The sequence below is a fragment of the Symsagittifera roscoffensis genome, chromosome 3 (assembly GCF_963678635.1).
Source record: "Symsagittifera roscoffensis chromosome 3, txSymRosc1.1, whole genome shotgun sequence".
Taxonomy (NCBI): Eukaryota; Metazoa; Xenacoelomorpha; order Acoela; family Convolutidae; genus Symsagittifera; species Symsagittifera roscoffensis.
This window is the reverse complement of record NC_087064.1, coordinates 40,517,235-40,539,071: the sequence shown is the minus strand read 5'-3', so window position 1 is coordinate 40,539,071 and position 21,837 is coordinate 40,517,235. Positions and strand designations below refer to the sequence as shown.

Below are 21,837 nucleotides of genomic sequence, written 5' to 3'. Positions count from 1 at the left end.
AGGGAATATTTAGAGGATGTTGATGAACAATTGAAAAAAAATGAAATCGATGAAATGGCCTCAGTGTTAAATAGGCTCATTTATGTTCACACTCAGCTACTAATTCGATGAATAGAGCTCCAAAAATGGCCGAAACAGAAAATTGGATAACACAGATGACAGGAAAAAATGAGTTTGTGAGTTTTGGAATGATAGTTAGTGCAAACAGTAGTTGTGACAGAAAAAATCTGCATCCGTTATCGTTTCGCTATCAATAATGGAAGAAATAGTGCACTGCTGGTCTTGAGCTGATGTGTCTACTTCGAGCAAAACTCATCCTGCAACTATCATAGAAGGGTATATCGAAGAATTAGGGGTAATTGTCTCCTCGGATATTTCGGCTACTCGGGCGGCTTGTTATTCAATTTCTTCCATTTGGGCAAAATCTCAGAAGGAGAATTGACAATACTGATACCAGGCTTTGATTTCTCCTTTTCTTGCTTAGCGAAATCACCTCAATCAATGGTTGCCTACGGCTCTTCTTCTAAATTGATGACCACTAGTCAGTCGTTGCCAAACAATGCATCTATCATCATAATATTGTTATAATTACATTTTGTACAATTTGAAAGTTGTTTGTTTAAATCTTCAAATGGTTCCAATTGATACTCAATATATTTATGAATACGCAATTCTCTTAATAGAAAAAAGGCATGGCAAACAAAATTGGTACACTTTTTAAGTACTAAACAAAAGAGTGAAGGAAACACAGATAAATTTTTGAGTTTTGTAACCTAAAGAAAAAACGCAATTCAGATTTAACTTTGGGAATTGGTAAATTCTCTATTAAATCGGTTTTTCTGACCGATGGTTTAACGCATTCATTAGATGATTCAAACTCCAACTTTTTGTACATTTTTCAATAATGCACATTTTTGAAATTTTTGAAACTAAAATCTCGCCTTTGTAACAATTGATAACAATTGTATTTGCCTGGATCGCAAAAGTCCGCTTGAGTTTTTCGGTTGCGATAGTCTGAAAATGGCGAATCTTGGTCGCAAGAGTCTGGATAAACTAAAATGGAGACGCCATATTTTGGTCGGACAACCTCCGCTTCGGTCGCAAAATTCGCGACGGATCGTCATGGTTACGAATTTCTGGTGAGGTCAAGTTTTTGTCGCGAATTTCTGGTGAGGTCAGATTTTGGTCGCAAAGGTCTGGATATGCCTAAGTTTGGCCTAGAAAGTGTGTCCATACATATATCTACAGGGAATAATTAGAGGATATTGATGAACAATTGAAAAAAAAAAAGAAATCGACGAAATGGCCTTAGTGTAAAATAAGCTAATATTAGTTCACACTCGGCTAGTAATTCGATGGGTAGAGCTCCAAAAAGGGCCGAAACATAAAATTTTATAGCACAGAACATAGGAAAAAGAGAGTTTGTGAGTTTCCGAATGATAGTTTGTGCTAGATAGTAATTGTTACAGAAAACTCTGCTTGCGTTATCGTTTCGCTGTCAATAGTGGAAGAAGTATTGCTCAGCTAGTCTTGAGCTGATGTGTCTACTTCAAGCAAAACGCATCCTGCTACTTTACAGAAGGGTATATCGAGGATTTTGGGGCAATTGTCTCCTCGGATGTTTCGGCTACTCGGGCGGCTCGTTGCGCAATTTCTTCCAATTGGGCCAAACCTCTGAAGGGGAATTGAGGGTATTGATATCAGGCTGTGATTTCTCCTTTGTCTTGCCAAGCGAATTCACCTCAATCAATGGTTGCTCTGGTTCTTCTTCTAATTTGATGACCACTAGTCAGTCGTTGCCAAACAATGCATCCATCATCATAACATCGTTATAATTATTTTCTGTAAAATTTGAAAGGTGTTTGTTTAAATCTTCGAATTGTTCCAAATTACACTCAATATAATTATAAATACACAATTTTCCTAATAGAAAAAGGGATGACAAACAAAATCGGTACACTTTCCAAGTACTAAACAAAAGAGTGAAGGAAACACAGATAAGTTTTTTGAGTTTTATAACCTAAAGAAAGAACACAAATCAGACTTAACTTTGGGAATTGGTAAATTCTCTTTCAAATCGGTTTTTCTGACCGATGGTTTAGCGCATTCATTGGATAATTTAAACTCCAACTTTTCCGTACATTTTTCAATATTGCGCATTTTTGAAAATTTTGAAATTAAAATGTCGCCTTTGTAACAACTGATAACAATTGTATTTGCCTGGATCGCAAAAGTCCGCTTGAGTTTTTCGGTCGCGATAGTCTGAAAATGGCGAAGCTTGGTCGCAAGAATCTGGATAAACTAAAATGGAGTCGCCATATTTTGGTCGGACAACCTCCGCTTCGGTCGCAAAATTCGCGACGGATCGTCATGGTCACGAATTTCTGGTGAGGTCAAGTTTTTGTCGCGAATTTCTGGTGAGGTCAGATTTTGGTCGCAAAGGTCTGGATATGCCTAAGTTTGGCCTAGAAAGTGTGTCCATACATATATCTACAGGGAATATTTAGAGAATGTTGATGAACAATTGAAAAAAAAATGAAATCGACGAAATGGCCTTAGTGTAAAATAAGCTAATATTAGTTCACACTCGGCTAATATTTCGATGGGTAGAGCTCCAAAAATGGCCGAAACATAAAATTGGAAAGCACAGAACATAGGAAAAAGAGAGTTCGAGAGTTTCCGAATGATAGTTTGTGCTAGATAGTAATTGTTACAGAAAACTCTGCTTGCGTTATCGTTTCGCTGTCAATAGTGGAAGAAGTATTGCTCAGCTAGTCTTGAGCTGATGTGTCTACTTCAAGCAAAACGCATCCTGCAACTTCACAGAAGGGTATATCGAGGATTTTGGGGCAATTGTCTCCTCGGATGTTTCGGCTACTCGGGCGGCTCGTTGTGCAATTTCTTCCAATTGGGCCAAACCTCTGAAGGGGAATTGAGGGTATTGATATCAGGCTGAGATTTCTCCTTTGTCTTGCCTAGCGAATTCACCTCAATCAATGGTTGCTCTGGCTCTTCTTCTAATTTGATGACCACTAGTCAGTCGTTGCCAAACAATGCATCCATCATCATAACATTGTTATAATTATTTTCTGTAAAATTTGAAAGGTGTTTGTTTAAATCTTCGAATTGTTCCAAATTACACTCAATATAATTATAAATACACAGTTTTCCTAATAGAAAAAGGGATGTCAAACAAAATCGGTACACTTTTCAAGTACTAAACAAAAGAGTGAAGGAAACACAGATAAGTTTTTTGAGTTTTATAACCTAAAGAAAGAACACAAATCAGACTTAACTTTGGGAATTGGTAAATTCTCTATCAAATCGGTTTTTCTGACCGATGGTTTAACGCATTCATTGGATAATTTAAACTCCAACTTTTCCGTACATTTTTCAATATTGCGCATTTTTGAAAACTTTGAAATTAAAACTACGGCGACACCATTTTAAATTATCCAGACTTTTGCGAACCTCTTGGCCAAACCTCTGCGGGAGAATTGACGGTACTGACACCAGGCTGTGATTTCTCCTTTGTCTTGCCTAGCGAATTCACCTCAATCAATGGTTGCTCTGGCTCTTCTTCTAATGTCGCCTTTGTAACATTTGATAACAATTGTATTTGCCTGCGTCGCGAAACTCCGCCTGAGTTTTTTGGTCGCGATAATCTAAAAATGGAGAATCTTCGTCGCAAAAGTCTGGATAAACTAAAATGGAGTCGTCGTAGTTTGGTCAGACAACCTCCGCTTCGGTCGCAAAATTCGCGACGTATCGTCATGGTCACGAATTTCTGGTGAGGTCAAGTTTTTGTCGCGAATTTCTGGTGAGGTCAGGTTTTGGTCGCAAAAGTCTGGACATGCCTAAATTTGGCCTAGAAAGTGTGTCCATACATTTATCTACAGGGAATATTTAGAGAATGTTGATGAACAATTGAAAAAAAAAGAAATAGACGAAATGGCCTTAGTGTTAAATAAGCTAATATGAGTTCACACTTGGCAAGTATTTCGATGGGTAGAGCTCCAAAAAGGGTCGAAGCATAAAATTTTATAGCACAGAACATAGGAAAAAGAGAGTTTGTGAGTTTCCGAATGATAGTTTGCGCTTTATTGTAATTGTTACAGAAAACTCTGCTTCCGTTATCGTTTCGCTGTCAATAGTGGAAGAAGTATTGCTCAACTGGTCTTGAACTGATGTGTCTACTTCAAGCAAAACGCATCCTGCAACTATCACAGAAGGGTATATCGAGGATTTTGGGGCAATTGTCTCCTCGGATGTTTCGGCTACTCGGGCGGCTCGTTGTGCAATTTCTTCCGATTGGGCCAAACCTCTGCGGGAGAATTGACGGTACTGATACCAGGCTGTGATTTCTCCTTTGTCTTGCCTAGCGAATTCACCTCAATCAATGGTTGCTCTGGCTCTTCTTCTAATTTGATGACCACTAGTCAGTCGTTGTCAAACAATGCAACTATCATCATAACATCGTTGTAATTATTTTCTGCAGAATTTGAAATTATTTGTTGAAATCTTTGAATGGTTCCAAATGATACTCAATATAATTATAAATAGACAGATTTCTTAATAGAAAAAGGGATGATAGGCAAAATTGGCACACTTTTGAAGTACTAAACAAAAAAGTGAAGGCAACGCAGATAAATTTTTTGAGTTTTCTGACCTAAGGAATGAACGCGATTCAGATTTAACTTTGGGAATTGGTAAACTCTCTATCAGATCGGTTTTTCTGACCGATGGTTTAACGCATTCATTGGATGATTTAAACTCCAACTTTCCCGTACATTTTTCAATAATGCGCATTTTTGAAATTTTTAAAACTAAAATTTCGCCTTTGTAACAATTGATAACAATTGTATTTGCCTGGGCCGCAAAAGTTCACCTGAGTTTTTCGGTGACGATAGTCTGAAAATGGCAAATCTTGGTCGCAAGAGTCTGGATAAACTAAAATGGAGTTGCCATATTTTGGTCGGACAACCTCCGCTTCGGTCGCAAAATTCGCGACAGATCGTCATGATCGCGAAATTCTGGTGAGGTCAGGCTTTGGTCGCGAATTTCTGGTGAGGTCAGGTTCGGTCGCGACAGTCTGGACATGCCTAAATTTTGCCTAGGAAGTGTGTCCATACATATATCTACATGAATTATTTAGAGGATGTTGATGAACAATTGAAAAAAACGAAATCGACGAAATGGCCACAGTGTTAAACAAGCTATTATATGTTCACACTCGGCTAGTAATTCGATAGGTAGAACTCCAAAAATGGCCGAAACAGATAATTGGATTTTACTTCCGTTATCGTTTCGCTGTCGATAATGGAGAAGTTTTCCTCAGCTGGTCTTGAGCTGATGTGTCTACTTCGAGCAAAACTCATCCCGCAACTATCATGGAAGGATATATCGAAAAATTAAGGGTAATTGTCTCCTCGGATAATTCGGCTACTCGGGCGGCTTGTTCTGCAATTTCTTCTAATTGGGCCAAACCTCTGAAGGAGAATTGACGGTACTGATACCAGGCTGTGATTTTTCCCTTTCTTGCTTAGCGAAATCACATCAATCAATGGTTGCTCTGGCTCTTCTTCTAATTTGATGACCACTAGTCAGTCGTTGTCAAACAATGCATCTACCATCATAACATCGTTATAATTTTTTTCTGTAAAATCAGAAAATTGTTTGTTTAAATCTTCGAATGGTACCAGTTGATACTCAGTATAATTATAAACAGACAATTTTCTCTATAGTTTTTGGGATGGTATACAAAATTGTTACACTTTTCACGTACTGAACAAAAGGGTGAAGGAAAAACAGATGAATTTTTGGTTTTTTTACCTACAGAATTAACGCAATTCAGATTTAATTTTGGGAGTTGTTAATTTCTCTATCGAATCGGTTTTTCTAACCGACGATTTAACGCCTTGATTGAACAGTTAAAGACCGAACTTTACTGTATATTTTTTTATTAATGCACGTTTTCGAAATTTTATAAAACTAAAATCTCGCCTATGAAACAATTGAGAACAATTGTATCTGCCTGGGTCGCGAAAGTCGCGCCTGAGTTTTTCGGTCGCGAAAGTCTGAAAATGGCAAATCTTGGTCGCAAGAGTCTGGATAAACTAAATTTGAGTCGCAATAATTTGGTCGGGCAAACTCCGCTTTGGTTGCGAAATTCGCGACGAATCATCATGGTCGCGAAATTCTGGTGAGGTCAGGTATTGGTCGCAAAAGTGCCTAAATTTTGTCGCAAAAGTCTGGACATGAGCCTGGGATCTTAATAGTACCTGAGTGGAGAATGATATAAGATCGGGGGTTGGAGAATTGTAAGCCAATCCACAAGGTTCAGGTATAATTAAAACGCAACTATTCGTTACTAGTTCTGCGGGTGGTTGGAAGCTTGGATAAAAAGAGGTAGAATTTAAGTGAAAGGTGAGTAAACGAAGTTCTTTTCTGTTTGCCTTACTTAAAATGGTGAGCTTGTAAGGAGAAATTTCAGTTATTCCTGGGTTGTTTAGAAAGTTTGGACATTGAAGTCATGTTTGAGGTTGTTAGACACTTGTTTTGAAGGGTTTGAATATGAAAGAAAAAACTTAAGAGATCCAGGAAAGCCTCGATTAACTGGTTTTCATGAAAGATTGATGAAATTTATTTAATAATGAAGATCCAAGGATGATCTTATTTAAGGTTTTAAAAGAAAGATTTCAAAGATTAAATATAAGAATGCAGGAAAAACTATGATGATTGCGTATTGAAAAAAATTGTTAAATGGTTAAGGATCCAAGAAAAGTCTTGATGATCTTATTTTCGATCAAGTTAAACTTTAAACTTATAACTGTTTCAGGAAAAAACTACAAGAAATTACGATGATCCTCAAGAAGAAAGTATCAACAAACTAACAAGAGTTAACTTATTTACAAATAGTTGTAATACTTCCGGGGTGGCCTTCTCGTAGAATAATTTCGGATAGGGAACATTGTCTGTTTGTCACGCTTATTTTCGATCTTTTTTTCGGCCGAATAAATTCGTGTAACTTCTTAGTCTAATACCGATCCTAATCTCACTCATACACTTCCTAGTCTCAATAGATCTAGTATATACTGGAATTCTTGCGAGGTTAGCTGAGAGAAAGAGGCAACTACTTTCCAAGTTAAATTATATTTCTTTGTCTGAAACTGAGAGTAGTTTCAGCTTTATAAGTTATCATAAGTTTAGTAATGGACCATGATTGGTTAGTTCTAAATAGTTAACAGTGGTAAATATCAAAGTATTGAATAAATACTTGTTTGAACTGGTTCCATCACTACAAAAACTGTTTTTTGAGAAGCCGAAAAAAGCACTAATTCCAGTTAAGAATCAATGAGATATTACATATATCCTAATTTATGATTCAGCAGATATTGAAGACCGACAAAGGAAGAGGTAAAGGCAACATAACCATATCATTACAAAAAATCATAACCTTGTAATATACCGTTATTTGAATATTGCGTTTATTAATAACTCTTCACGCGTATATCACAAATCTAACCCTTGAAAAACAGTTGAGATGCACCTCAGAAACCTGTCGGTTTCATATCGTTCGGTTTCAATTCGTGCATTCAACTTGAAAGATCGCAAAACACTATAACGAGAAGCTCAAAGTCGTTACAAATTTCCCCACTCTCGGGTTGGCCAAAATGCTTGTCATACACTATTCTTTTAAGGCAAAGTGCATATCAAACACTTTCGTACAATTCCATACTTACAGACATTTGTGTTTCCAAGCCCTAAATTATGCTAGACTTTTGTACACTTTTGTACAATTGTGAATCCTCGGGCTAGCACATAACAGGTTTTCCAATAAAAAAAATGATAGCAAAGACACGATAGTCAAAACTTTTTAATCCCATTAATTCATGCTTTAAATTTTCGAAGGCACAATTATAAGGCGCAAGTAAAATAGTTTCACATGACATATCTTAGCAAGTTTTTTACGAAAGTTTCGAAAGCCCAAATTTTTCTAAATCATTTAAGTTCCAACAAAAAATGTTAAAAAAGTTTCAACGCATATTCTTGAACCATAAATCAAAGCACTCATGACTGCGTGAGCTGTAGTTCACTTTATTTGGTTAACAACCGGGTTATCCCTATGGCTGGTTGACCTCAAGAAAAAAGTTATGATTACTTATAGTTAAACTTTTAAGAAAGCTCACAAAGCTTCATCTAACGAAAATACTTAGCGATCGCTGCCATCAGAGCCCGTAAAATCCTAACCTACCTTGTCTACTGAAAAAATGCTCTTTAAACTACCTCACTCAATGGCTCCAACGAAGCCAGCCTTACAACAACTGCCTAAACAATGGAGACGTCGCTACAGTAATTTCAAGGAGCTTGAGGAAGAGGTAACAAGGCAAATAGCCAACTCAATCGAACTCTAGTACCTTAAAATCAATTGCGAAGAGGTAACCACTTTTTTCGCTCTGCTAGATAAACTCGCAGACGAATTGGCCGAGTTTTCAACTTAAGAACACAAGACTGCCTCGACACTGCTTCAATGTTATGAAAACGAAAGTGCGACCCAGTAATCAGTGTAAATTAAAGGTAGCATGAAAGGGTCTTAAGAAACGATGGTTCAGTTTCAAATAGGTCAAACAGCCCACTCGGAAAGCTACGCACATCTGCATCAGCCATTGTACCAGTGAGAAGCTCAAATACCCTTGAAAACTGGGCCACTAGTGTCATCAGTACTACGGCTGCCGACTTTTTAACTTACACTTCCACCTACGGTTTGATTACTTTCAACTTAGACGCTCCTCAACGCTACAGTTTCCCACATCTACCGAGAACGAACAGACTACTGAGAGATCAGAAAATCAACGGTGTCACAGTTTCTTCTGCAACTGACTTCAGATGAGTCTCACCTACTACAAACCTGAGTACTTTCAATATTGGCGTTCCTCTGTGATGCAACTTTTCGCCTCCGCCGAAATCCAATGAAAACGTATTCGGAACGACAACCGAACACACGAAGTCCAGATATCAATTGGCAATCACCGATATGGCCTGCTAACAACTTCAACAAGTCCTGTTACTAAATCTGAACAATTCACTGCCAACCACTTCAACGACCACCATAGGACAGGACCAACTCGCAATAGGGCGACCAACAACGCAACAGTCTTTTCGGCATTGATCAAAGACAAGTCAGCAACCACAAACCAACCATCTGACTACTGGCACCAACTTAAATTACAAAGGAATCAAGTTACCGAACATATATCTACTGATGACATCGATTACACTAGACTAAAAAGACTTGACACACTACATGAAAAACTAATCGCAAGCATGCGAGAACCTAGAAATAGAGCCATCGGCAACAAACAAAGCGGGAAGAAACCGCCAACCAACGAAGCAACAATCCAACAGACGACCCGAACAATTTACTTTTATGTCCACAAAAAACTACAACAGATCTTCAGGTATAACGACTAGACTAACAACTCTAACGAGTCCAGTAGACCACCTAGCCCACAATATTGGAAAGAATCCTATCGGACTTTTTGAAACTTCCCCTAGATAAACGATCAGAGGTGGTGAAAAACATAACCTTAGCTTCAACTGCTTAGGCCAACACAGATTTAGTAAAAAAGCTACAACTGCGGTGGGAAACAACATTCAACTCCACATATCGACAAGAAGCCGTTTCAAACACACAACCAAAAACCACTTAACATGCAGTTTGGCACTACAGTAACCAAGTCAACAAAACAAGCTAATGATTCAATCGAAAATATAAGTAACAACAAAAATCAGTTACATTTGATGCCGGTAACACTTTTCAACAATGGTATCAAAGAGGATTGCTACACAACACTCGCAAACTGCAGCAGCTGCTCATACATCCTCAGCAAAGCAGCTGAAGCACTTTAGTGTACACCAAGCCAACAACTACAGCTTAGCGTACGAGGCGCTTTCAGTAAAGGCAAAGTGCCTTACCTGGTCCAGCTAAGTATTGGACCACATAGCGCTACTTAGCCTACTTTCACTCTACAGTCAGCTCTGAGTTTTGACGCTATCGATGCAAACAACGATAACAGAAGGGGCTCACTCTAATATCATCTTCGATGCGTCAATTTTCCTGATTTAGGCGACAACATAGTGCAAATTAAGCTTGACGTAGATGCGTATTGGAATGTTGAGGAGCGCGATATCAGAAAAGCTCCTACTGGCATCCCCCACACTGTCAAAAATCTACTAGGCTGGAAGATCACTGGCCCATTCAACCAGAAGACTAATAGTTCGGGATCGAATTCACATTCAACAAAACTCAATGACTTAAACCACCAAGAAGACGCTATTTTCACTGAAACAGTGGAAAAATTCTGGAAAGTGGGAAAAACAGGCATCTACGAAGAAAAAAAAGCTACCTTTTCTGAAAAGAGCAAAAGACAGCTAAGATTTATGGAACAAAGCATTGAGCACGACGAAGACTGCTACAAAGTAAATCTACTCTGGAAAAGCGAAGTGAACATGCAGTACAACTATCCAGTAGCTAAAGCGCAACTGCAAAGCGCAACTTAATGAGGAATCGCTTAATGTTGACCTGCAAAATAACTAGGTTCCGATGATTGACCAATGGTGAGGCTGCCGCGCTTAGTAGGACAACTGTCACTTAATGATATACAGCTTGATCATTACCGCGACGCTTCTACTTCGAAACTGCAGGCAACTCTGCCACACACGCTACTTTCTTGATTTACTGTACAAAGGTAGTACCACTGAACTAAGTAGGCATTCCAAAACTGCAATTACAGGCCGTCTTTACTGGCGCACGACTGTGCAAGTTCACAGCTGATGAAATGCGAATGGAAACCCACTACACTCTTTTTTGGACAGATAGCACCATCTGGAGTGCATCGCCTGATCAACTGAAAACTTACTGCGCAACCAGAGTTGTCAAATCATTTACTTAACGCAAAGCCTAACAATGTTAACACTTCCCCGGTAAACTTAACCCATCAGAAAGCCCTACACGGAGAATTGAATTTAAAGACATTCGAATGAAGGCCCACTCCACTCGTCTTTGGACAGATAGCACATTTCTTTTGTCTTGAACTGCTTCACCCGGTAAACAGAAAATTTACTGCGCAAACAGAGTTGGTGAAATTCTTATACGAATGCCGCCTAAACTCTTCGTCAGCTCCCCACTTTGGCGGAGTATGAGAGCGTCTCGTCTGAATGATAACATGAGCGTTCTTACTACTTATCGGTTCTGATCAACTTGAAGTGTACACTCCGACTCTCATCAAAGGTTCCGACTGGACGCAACTCGAGGAACCACTCCAAAAAGATGACCTTGTGTGGATAGTTGAGGACTTTACATTACGAGGCATCTGGCCGCTGTGTCTAATGCTAGAGGTTTTTACCGGCTCGGGTGGCATCGAGCGCTCGTTTACACTGAAAAAGCCCTAGGTACTTCAACGAGACCAGCGGTGAAACATGATATCTTCAAAAAAAAACAGATTCGAGACCACTTTAATTGTACTACAACAAGTTAACTGGGCTCAACCACTTCCTCTTTGGTCCTACACAAGACCTCCCTCTCTCCGAGGATATTCATGGCATGAATTTGTCTCACGTTAACTCTCGCAACATGCGGTAAAATCATTCAAAAACGTCAGGATTGTTCAAACTCTATATTAAAATTTTTGACTTCTGTTAACAACTATGAGACAATTTAAGACATAAATAATTATCATCTTGTCCTAAAAACAACTCTGGCTACCTCAATGGGCCCAAATTTTTAAGCCAAAAAGAAAATTGTTGTCATAAAAATTTAAGCTATTAAGTTTTTGAGCCGCTATAAAGTTTTTGATTGACACATTTCTTATTATTTTGATTATACTCTTTAAAAAATTTCGATTTTTCTCTCAAAAAAACAGCAACCCGACATGATTTTTGTTTTAAAAAAAGGCTTGCAATTCTGTGTCAAACTTTCTAAGAAACGAATACGACAATTAACTCTGGTTTTTGCGTTTCTTTCATCTCAATTCACCTTTTTATCAATATTGTATGTTGTGAAGCAAATCGGATAGATTTCTCATTAACATTCGGACAGTCGTTTTTTTTTAAATTGTGCAGTGTTTCTCGTTTTATTCCTTTTTTCTCGGTTTTTTTATTTGTAATGTTTTTTCCCGGCAATTGAAAAAAAACAAGCATAGAGATGAAAAATGCATGAATCTCTGCATAATTGAAAAAAAATGCGTTTGTCCAGACGTGTAATAGAAATTGATTTGATTGGCATCACGATCTGTATAAAATCGAAAAACAATACAATGAAACTCGAGATAAAAGAATCGCAAAATTAAATTTTTACGATCAGATTTTGGTATTATATTTAAATCCACAAAAACAAAACATAATTTTCCAGGTCCCTTGAGTGAAAAAATGAGCGAGCGCCTTTCAATTTAAAATATAAGGCTAGTTGAATTGAGCGTGAAACATTTAAAACCTTTGAAAGCTAAAAAAACATGTCACTTCGCGGATCTTTCCTCATCAATTTTATGCCGTGACGAGGTTTTAAGAGTTCAATTATGAAGACAAAATATGTTCGTCATAGCCTATTTTGTTCGCATACCAAGTTTTGTAACAATCGTACGATGTGACAAAAACAACTGCATAAGAGGAGTATAACGAAAAAGTCTGCTTCGTTCATTCATTACGAGGCCAAACTGTGCATTGAATATGCACACAATTTGATGTTTGTAGATCTCCGGAATTCGGTGTCCCACTCTTTAATCTACGATACTCAACCCCCTATTTTTACACCCCCTACTTTATAACCCCGTAACAAGATAACCCCACAACAACTAAACCCCCTTTTATTACGAGAATTTGTTTCAAATCAACTCCTTTTTTATAGTCCTTTTGCACTCATAGTAGCATTAGATCAATTTTTTGGTCACAACCAGTTCTCATTCCATATTTCTTTTAAATTCAGCCAATTAATCTTTTATAGGCAGGAATTGTTTCAAGATCATGTTCAGTTTTCGAAAAACCTAATCAGTTTTGGTAACTAATTTAAATCATGTCGGTCGGATTGATTTTCAAGTTCATATTAAAGTCTAGACTATCGGCATGGTCATTTCTGTTCAAATCTAAAACGCATTTGGCAGCACGCATGTTAATTCATTTTGGTTCCTAAAATTTTCGCAATTTAAACTTTGATGTTTACCGACGATATGGTTCCGAATCCCTTTCAAGTCAGTTTCACTTGGATTCTAACAATTGCTATTAAAAAGGGGTTAAACTGTAGTGGGGATATCTAATTTCGGGGTTATATGAGGGAGGATTAAGAAAAAGGGGGTTAAAACACGAGGTGATAAGCTTGGGAACCCCGGACTCCATACAAGTCTTCAAATTTCGTCGGTACAATCAAAGGAAACGAAAGAACAAAAGAACAAAGGTAGCGAAATCCGCTTAGAGCTCCTAAAATACAGTTTGTCATCGTTATGTTGAAGCTCAAAACACAAAGAGTTTTTATTGTTGCCTAAGGATTGGACCAATTTTGCTATCAGTATCCAGGGGTGGGCAGGTCACACACCCTTGCCACGCTTCTGATTTTACAACTTTTTTTGCATTGTTTGCAATTAGTTGTTGGAACCCCTCCGCCCTGCCACTTTCCAAAAATTTTCTTTGTCTGCTTTAAGTAACACTTTGTTAGCTTTAGGTACTCTTGACCATCCCCCCTTACAGCACTACTGATTTTAAAATTATGCAGATTTGTTTGCAAAAAAAATGTTTGGAACATTCGATGCTAATTGCACATCAAATGATTTGAATGTAATTTACATTAGCCAAAAGCTTTCAAATACTTTCCTCCGACGTAGCGATATTTGGAAAAAGAGCGTCTTAAAAGTCTATTTCGACATATATATTTATTTGGTCTATCAAAATAATTCATATGACCCTACTAAAAATTATTGCGGAAACTCAAATAGGATTTTGACAAGTTCAATTACATGAAAGTACAGCTTGCGAATACAAATTACAGTAACATTTAGAGTAATGTCAAGAAAAAAACAAGGCTCCCATATACTCCAGTTCCCTAATCAGTGAAAATTGCTTAAAACAACTACTTGAGCTATATTGTTCATATCTGACAAAAGCAAAGATAGCTCCAATTGCGTACGACTAACCTCATTGCAACAGTAGTTAGAAGACTGAAACTTACATTTTTATTATAAGTTTGCTCAAAGAAAGAAATTAAACCTGCTACGCAACTGTTTTCAGCTCATCAATGTTTTCAGCAATCAGACAAATTATCAAAAAATTATGTACAAAAATAGACCGCAACTAAATAATTATACTGAACAAGAAGCTTAAAAAGAAAAATTTCCAGTTTGAACCTTGTTATGTATCAAAGAATGCTGTTGACTGCCTGGTCGCACTCTGATTGACTGAAGCAGCCCGAGTCTGTTGATTTGCTGCTGCACTTGAAAAAGCATTCCTCGTTGGTGAGTGGAGTAATCGGAATATCTGGTTCCGTAAAAACATACTGATGATACTGTCCGTTCTGAACTTCGTGTGTACCGTTTGGGATAAAATTTGCAGCAAAGTTACTGTCAAACTGCATTGGTTTAGTGTCTGAACTCATTTGACTGTTTTCAAGACCACAAATAGAAATATCTTTAACTACATCACTGTGTGATGTTATTGATTGCGACATTGATTCATTCTTCAATTTGTCATCTACTTCTGATGAAATGATTCGGTCAGTTGAATTTATTGTAACAGGATAGTCACCCAAAGTATTCTCGCTAAATCTTTCATCTATTTGGTACTTGGGTGAAATTTGAGGACTCGCACCTGAATTTGTAGCATTTATTGGACAGTATCTGGCACTCTGGGCTACTTTTTGACTTTCTGGAAAACCATTTTGAAATGTCATCACAGGTTGGCAGATTTGTTCAGAGCTCACGTCTGTATTTGAGATAGAAAGGGGCTGACTAGTGGTGCTTTGATAAATATTTTTAGAACACAGTTGCTTTTTTAAAGCCTTCAAGTTTGTGCATTCTTTTTTGGCTTCGTCTAATTTGTCTATGGCACATTGGTGCTGTAGTCTTTCCAACAAGGCGTAGTCACTATTAGGAGCGTCTCTCTAAAACATTGGATACATGAAAATAATTATCAACTGTATTTTTGATTTAAATAAATAACAAAACTTTTCGTATCAGGGCGAAACCCTTGATGGACAGCCTTTTAACTTCGATGATAAAATTTTTCGATTAGAAAAAATGTAAAAAAATAATCAAAACATGTTCTTTTTTCTTAAATTGTTCTCCCCGCACAACGCTACGATAACGTTCTAATCAGAGCAAAATCACTTGTTTATTTGAACTATTTGAAATTATAGTCGTCGATTTCGTCCCAAATTCAATGAATTATAACTTCGATATCTTTAAAACATAGCCAGTTGCAAGGGCTGATCTAGGATTTTCACGAGGGGTGCTGTTTTAAAAAAAATCGAAAATTTTGTCGACCCTTTTTTAGGTCGACCAAACTGATTTTCTGAGCTCTCCCAAATCACTATAAAGACCCCATTTTTACCAAATTTTCTGTCCTGCCGGCAAATTTTAGAAAAAAAACAAGCCAAAAAAGGCGTTCTGGCACTTTTTGAAAAAAAATGACCAAAAAATAGCGTTTTTTGGCGCGCGCTCCCCCCACAAAATTAGTATACTTTGACGACGAAGGCGCTTCTAGAAAAACTTAAGGGTCAGTCAGCCAAAAATGGATATCACAAAATAGTGCAAAGGCGGGACCTTTTGGGTCGGCAGGGGCCGAATCCCTGAGAAGTGGGGTCCGCGCCCACTCCCTCCTGAAAACCGCTGGTGGCCAGTTGGAAAATAGACAGCTGGCAAAAAGTCTATGAACACACCGAATTCAAAAAATAAAGACTTCAATTTTGAAAAATTTCAGTTTTCGAATTTAGAAAAAATATATACCCTTGAAGCTCAACGAACTTCAAGAACAGAACATGGTTGAAACCTTCTGAGAAAATCAATTTGAGAAAACTGGATCACAAGGTAATTTTTGAGAAGATTGGATCAAAAGAGCTCTCATATTTTTTTGAGACTTTTACGCTTTTGCTGTTCGTTAGTGGAGTTTGCCTTAACAAAGGAAATCAGAGGAAGCTTTTAACAAAGGAAATTAACTGAATCAAATTCAAGCCGCGAAAAATTAAATTTGAGCCTGAAAAAAAGTTATGATTTTTCCTGAAAAAAATCATCACGACCTGCGTAAGAGTCTGAACTAAGCTCATCGACAGTTAAAAAAACTCCGCCAAAAATAAAAAATAAGGGAGTCGACGTTTATGAGAGAAAAACCACTTTAAGCACAATTGATCTTTTTTTTTCAAAGAATTACCGTTGTGTACTAGTCAGTTGCTATAGCGGCACCAAATACACCACTTGCACGAATCTTTCTCTCGGTAAGTAGATCCAATAGTCACCTGCCACGCGTTGCATCCAGCAAAAGGATTCACAAAAAATTATAAGTGTGCGTTAATAAAGTTTACTTTGTAAGTCTCTGTACTTAGATCCAAAGCTCACATCAGTTTTGCGCAGTTGGTTCTTTCTTGTTCAGAAAGTGATTGATTTACCTTTCTTCTGGCTTTAAATAAATTTAAAAAACTCCTTGGCTTAAAGTTGAAATTTAATAGACGAACTTGCAGAGGCGCATCTATGACTTTCGCAAAGCAAAATAAGACCATTTCTAAATTCCGATGCACCCAAAAAAAACAAAAAAGCCAATTTTCAGCCAAAATTATAGCGCCACAGCGTATGCAGTTTCTAATATCGGAAAACTATGCTTTTGACTAAAAAATTACCGCGGTATAGAATCAATAATTCCAATAATCATAAATTAAAAACACGTTCTTACCATACAGTCCTTCAGCATGGCGCATTTGAACCTGAGAAAGAGATTGTCCGCCTTGACCAACAAGCTAGCACAGTGCTTCTCAAACTCAACGTCCTCTATAAGCAAAACATAAACATAGCCAACAGACAGACAATTGGAAAAGAATGGATTAACGCAAGGAAACACTAAAAAACACCGAATAGTTTTTTGAAAAAATTCAACTTTCGGTTTTTTCAAAGAAACTAAAATACCTGGCCTTAAGGCCCCCTTGAATTTCAAGAACAATTTATGTTTGACAATTTTTTGATAAAACAAATAATTTGAGAAAATTGGATTGATAGGTAATTTTTTATTCCGCTGAGAAATCTGAAAACTAATTTCTACTTTCGAAGTCAATCACGTTTTTCGTGACCTTTACAATTTATCTGTTCGACAGTTGAGTTTGCCTTCCTTTTTAACAAGAAAAACGAAGTGAACTTGACCAGAAAAATCAAACCACGAAACATTAAATTTGAGTCACGTCTGAACAAACTTTTCCTGAAAAAAAAAATCCGCACTCCGCAGATACAACAAAAACAGGTAAAAATACGCGCTTTTGTTAAACATCACTTTTGCTAAAAGCCGTAACCGAACCGCAACCGTAAGAGTCTCACGTCCTCACATCTGCTCCAGGGCTGCTTCTGACTAGTCACCATTTAAGCAGATAGAACAGATGTCAGTGTAATTGCAGCAGAAGTGCCACTATAAGAGCACTTTTATCTGTGAGCTGGGTAAGGAAAAAAGGATTCGTCTTTTATAACTAAGTTAGCTTGTGTTTAAAAAAATAGCCAAGAGAATGATGGAAAAAAAGAACATGAAATGAAGAAAACCGAAGAAAAATGACTGAAAAAAGCACTATTTCAGTTTGTCATACTGCTACTGCAATAGCAGTAATTTCATGATGTAATAATAATCTTCGGTGGTATCAATTATTATTATTATGATGTGTCCAAGGTCACGCGTTCAGAGACATTGGTACACAGCTGAGAGCTCAGAGTTTGAATCTGCTGTATCACTCTCAGTGACTATAAAAATAGAGAGAAAACAATTAATATAAGCTACAAAGAATACATTCTTGAATTATCACTTATTTTCCAATATCACACAGTTGATCAATAATCTACATTTTGCAAACAAAGTAAGCATAGTTCTACAGGGAAATACCTATTTGAACCCGTTCTGAGACAATAAAAACTTACGACAACTTTTTGTATCACTATACTATTTTGGTTGGCAAATTTGACTCATAGATTCTTCATATTATCATTACTAACCTTTTTCTAGGAACACCTCGTTGAAAGCTAAATCCTGCAGAACATGATAAGGTAGTAATCTCATGGTGGCATCTCGCATGCGCTCAAAACACCTCGAGAAGTCAGGAGCCAGCACCCTATTTTGCTCATAATTGATGGCACCTTGGACATGAGGAGGCACAGCTTGGCTGCTATGACTCCTGGAATCTTTCGTGGACTTCTTCTTAGATGCACCTCCTCTGTCCTAAATATATGTTCGCTAAAGCTAAGAAATAATACGAGTTATAATCGTATTAGTAAGAGCACACCAAACGGAAATGCACGCAAGCAGTTTTCAAGCGATTATCGAAACAAGTACGTGCATATGACGGATGCTGAAAAAATAGCAAAATCCATACCTATTTATCAAATAGTAACGTAACCATGGTGAACGGTTGCTGTGCATGAGTAGATAATGTTCCGACCACGAAAGAAAGAGAAAAGAAGTTGAAGCAAAGATAAAAAATTACGAAAAACTATGACCCTAAGCCTCTTCGAATTTCGAAAACAACTTGTGATTGACACTTTTGAAAACAATTAACCAATTTGAAAAATGGAAAACTACATATTTTTGCTTTTGCTGAAAAATCTGAAGTTTAACATCCATGCTCGAAACTAGAAGTCGATCAAGTTTTTGTTGACCTTTACTCTTTTGCTGTTCGATAGCGGAGTTTGCCTTCCTTTTAGCAAAGGAAATGAACTAAGCTTGAAAAAAAAAACAGCAAAAATTACATTGAGCGCGAACAAACTTTTTCTGAAGAAAAAAACAAGCATCACTACATATATAAGACTGTTCACTGCGTTCATCGACTCTGAACTAACATTAGCATTGGTAGGGCAGTCTCTAATCAAAATTCGTCTAACTTAGTCTAAAAAAATTCAGTCGTTTTTCTCGACACAGAGAACTTTAGTTTGATTTTTTTTGAAGAATCGAGTGGTCGGAACAGAGACTTACAAAATGATGACTTCAGTAAAATTTATTGGTGTTCACATTACAGACTAACTGTTTTTTTTCCCACAATCTTGACAAAATATAAATCCACAAAACGGAAATACAAGCAAGGAGCTTTCAAGCGATTATTATTTTATAATTAATAAGAATTTAGTGGTTTTTCCACAAGGGGTTTCCCCCTCGAACATCTTTCGGAATTTGTTCAGTTTCTGATAATGTTTCTACAATTGTTTCTTGTATAGTCACAATATGCACGCCATGAACAGGTCATTTGTTCTTAGTATCTCTCCTATTCATCCAACACTCACAACACCACATTAAAAAATACCCCCTTTCCACAAACAACACTATGTTTGATAATCCATGTGGGATTATTTTGGAACAGCGGATGGTTTGAATTTTGATTGTAGTGTTGACCAATGGGTAAAACAAGACAAAACAACAAATAAAAACAACCAAACAGGAATAATTTTGCAAACCAAAACTATGATTTTTTCGCAATTAATAATTTTAGCAAACAAAAAGCAAAAACCTCATTATAGAACACAAAACTAAACTTAAGAACACGACTACACCCAACAGATACGAAAATCAGTATCTCAATCATTATATTTTAGTGAAAAACGAAAAAAACTCATCGGATCGTACTGAAAATCATCCACTTTTTCAACAGAATGAAAAAACAACAAACAGACAATTTACAAGAAGTCAACCACAGTATTCTGAAGATTAAGATTTTTTTGACTAACACCAACAACACTACAATAATAACCAACGAAAAAATAATTGGTATAAATATGACCAACCAGATGATATTTATCGACCAGATATTTTTGAACCTTACATGAATTCAGATCAAACACGACAACAACAACCGCTTTTTCCGCAACGCAAAACTTGGCACAACCAAGTAAAAATATTCGAGACAAAATCATACAAATACTCCAGTTTGTCAACCTAACCCAATGTAAAATGAAATTGCGTTACCCTAATACAACACGAAATTTAAAAACTCAACTAACAAATTCTACACAAATAGCAAACACAGCAGTATCACTTCAAACGACGATGAATTCATTTCTTATGGGTGGATCATCCATAACATCTAATAAACCACTGATGCTATTAACAGGAACAGATCCTGAAAATTCAGAAGAAGACTACTTAAATGCAGTCACGGCAAACCTAAGTATAAGTCCAGAACCAATTAACACATCACTTCATCAAAACTGGATACATAGGCGTACAGCATGAATTCAAAACCCATTTGGTGGCGCAGCTCAAAAATGTTTTTTTAAACCATTTTAACCAAAGAAATTAAATCCGACTGAAAAAGAGTTACACGAAAGTTTTCAAAAATATTCGACTCCGAAAGAAACAAACAACATCAAAGAGTTTTATTTGTTGATATTCTAAAAGAGTTGATATTCTAAAAGATCTGTTTTGTCATTAATTGTTGTGTTATTAAATTTTCGGAAATATCGGAGGAGTGTTTTATTTCCTAAAATTGTGGTATCTGCTTTTACGGGCTTAGTTTTGTATTTGTGCCATGATTTTAGTTGTCTAATTACTGGGTCGAGATTTTGATATTGTTTTAAAATTTCAAGTGTAATTTTATCTGTTGGGGGGAGAAAAATATTGTCAATTTCTAGTTTTGATAGGGGAATTGTGTCGAGTGGGTCATGGAGGTCAAAAATTTGGTTTATTGTGTATTTTGAATCATTTGTTTGTGGTCCTGATAAATTTATTTTATCGGTCAAATTTTCCTTTTTAATTAATGGAAAAAGGTCTTTTTTATGCGAGTGTTGTTTTATTCTCTTTTGTTGGGTGTTATTTTTTATCCATTGTGAGTATGGAATTGGTTTAAAAGTAGATGTGCCTAGTAAATCAACTTCGTAGTGATTTATTTTGGCAACCTAAGTAGAGTGGAAAATCTTGTAGATTATTTATTTGTGATTGATCAATGTCAGTTTTTACTGCATATTTGCATTCTAGTCGGGGTGATATTTCATCTTTTGCGAGATGAAATTTAATATTTTATGGTATTTCAACTGTAGTTTTCCGTGTAAGTAATTCGGGTGGCATATTTCGACTTAATGTATCTGGTAACGCAAGGTTTTTTTCCTGCTGTCCAAACTATATGTAAGTTTGGAAATTTCATTAGAATTAGTTGAAATCTATAAACTCTATGATTTGGATTTGATTTTTGTGTAAAGAGAAATATAATTGGTTTGTGATCTGTAAATAGAACTGTAGAGTGTTTTGATCCAAGTATCAGAAATTCATATTCTGTAAGTGTATAAATTATAGCTGTACATTCTCTCATTAGAGTTGAGAGTCGTAGCTCTGCTTGTGTGAATAATCGTGAATTTGCTGATATAAGATTCATTTTATTTGTTCCACTATGTGATTGTAGCAATGCTGCACCGATGCCAAAATTTGAAGCATCACACATTGCATAGAATGGTTGATTGGGATCTGGAATTGTGTTTGAAATTTGTTCTGTCAAAAGCTTTTTAATTTCTTCAAATCGTGTTTGATGTTCAGTGGTCCATTCAAAATTATTTTGTTGTCTGAGGATGTTATAAAAGGGTCTTAAGTATAATTGCATTTTGTAAACATATTTACTTAAGAAATTCAACATTCCAAGGAATT

The 21,837-nt window shown here is 36.7% G+C and overlaps 3 protein-coding genes across 8 annotated transcripts in view; 2 read left to right on the top strand and 1 right to left on the bottom strand.

Moving 5' to 3' along the window:
* LOC134841709 (potassium voltage-gated channel subfamily H member 6-like) overlaps window positions 1-21,837 on the top strand; it is a 633,879-nt gene that overhangs the window by 20,297 nt on the left and 591,745 nt on the right. The window lies entirely within an intron of this gene.
* The window catches only part of LOC134842828 (uncharacterized), a 554,076-nt gene that overhangs the window by 227,447 nt on the left and 304,792 nt on the right, over window positions 1-21,837 (top strand). The gene's annotated exons all lie outside the window — the stretch shown is intronic.
* Window positions 13,977-21,837, bottom strand: part of LOC134841874 (uncharacterized) — an 82,172-nt gene continuing 74,311 nt past the window's right edge. For 5 of the 6 annotated variants that reach the window (XM_063857920.1, XM_063857921.1, XM_063857919.1 and 2 more), the window contains 3 exons: window positions 18,213-18,435; window positions 16,921-17,015; window positions 13,977-15,139 (listed from right to left, as the gene is read on the bottom strand). In XM_063857920.1, coding sequence (XP_063713990.1) covers window positions 14,399-15,139; window positions 16,921-17,015; window positions 18,213-18,435 — 1,059 coding nt within the window. In that variant the 3' untranslated portion in view covers window positions 13,977-14,398. The remainder of the gene's footprint in view (window positions 15,140-16,920; window positions 17,016-18,212; window positions 18,436-21,837) is intronic. The other variant, XM_063857923.1, reaches the window with a different exon arrangement.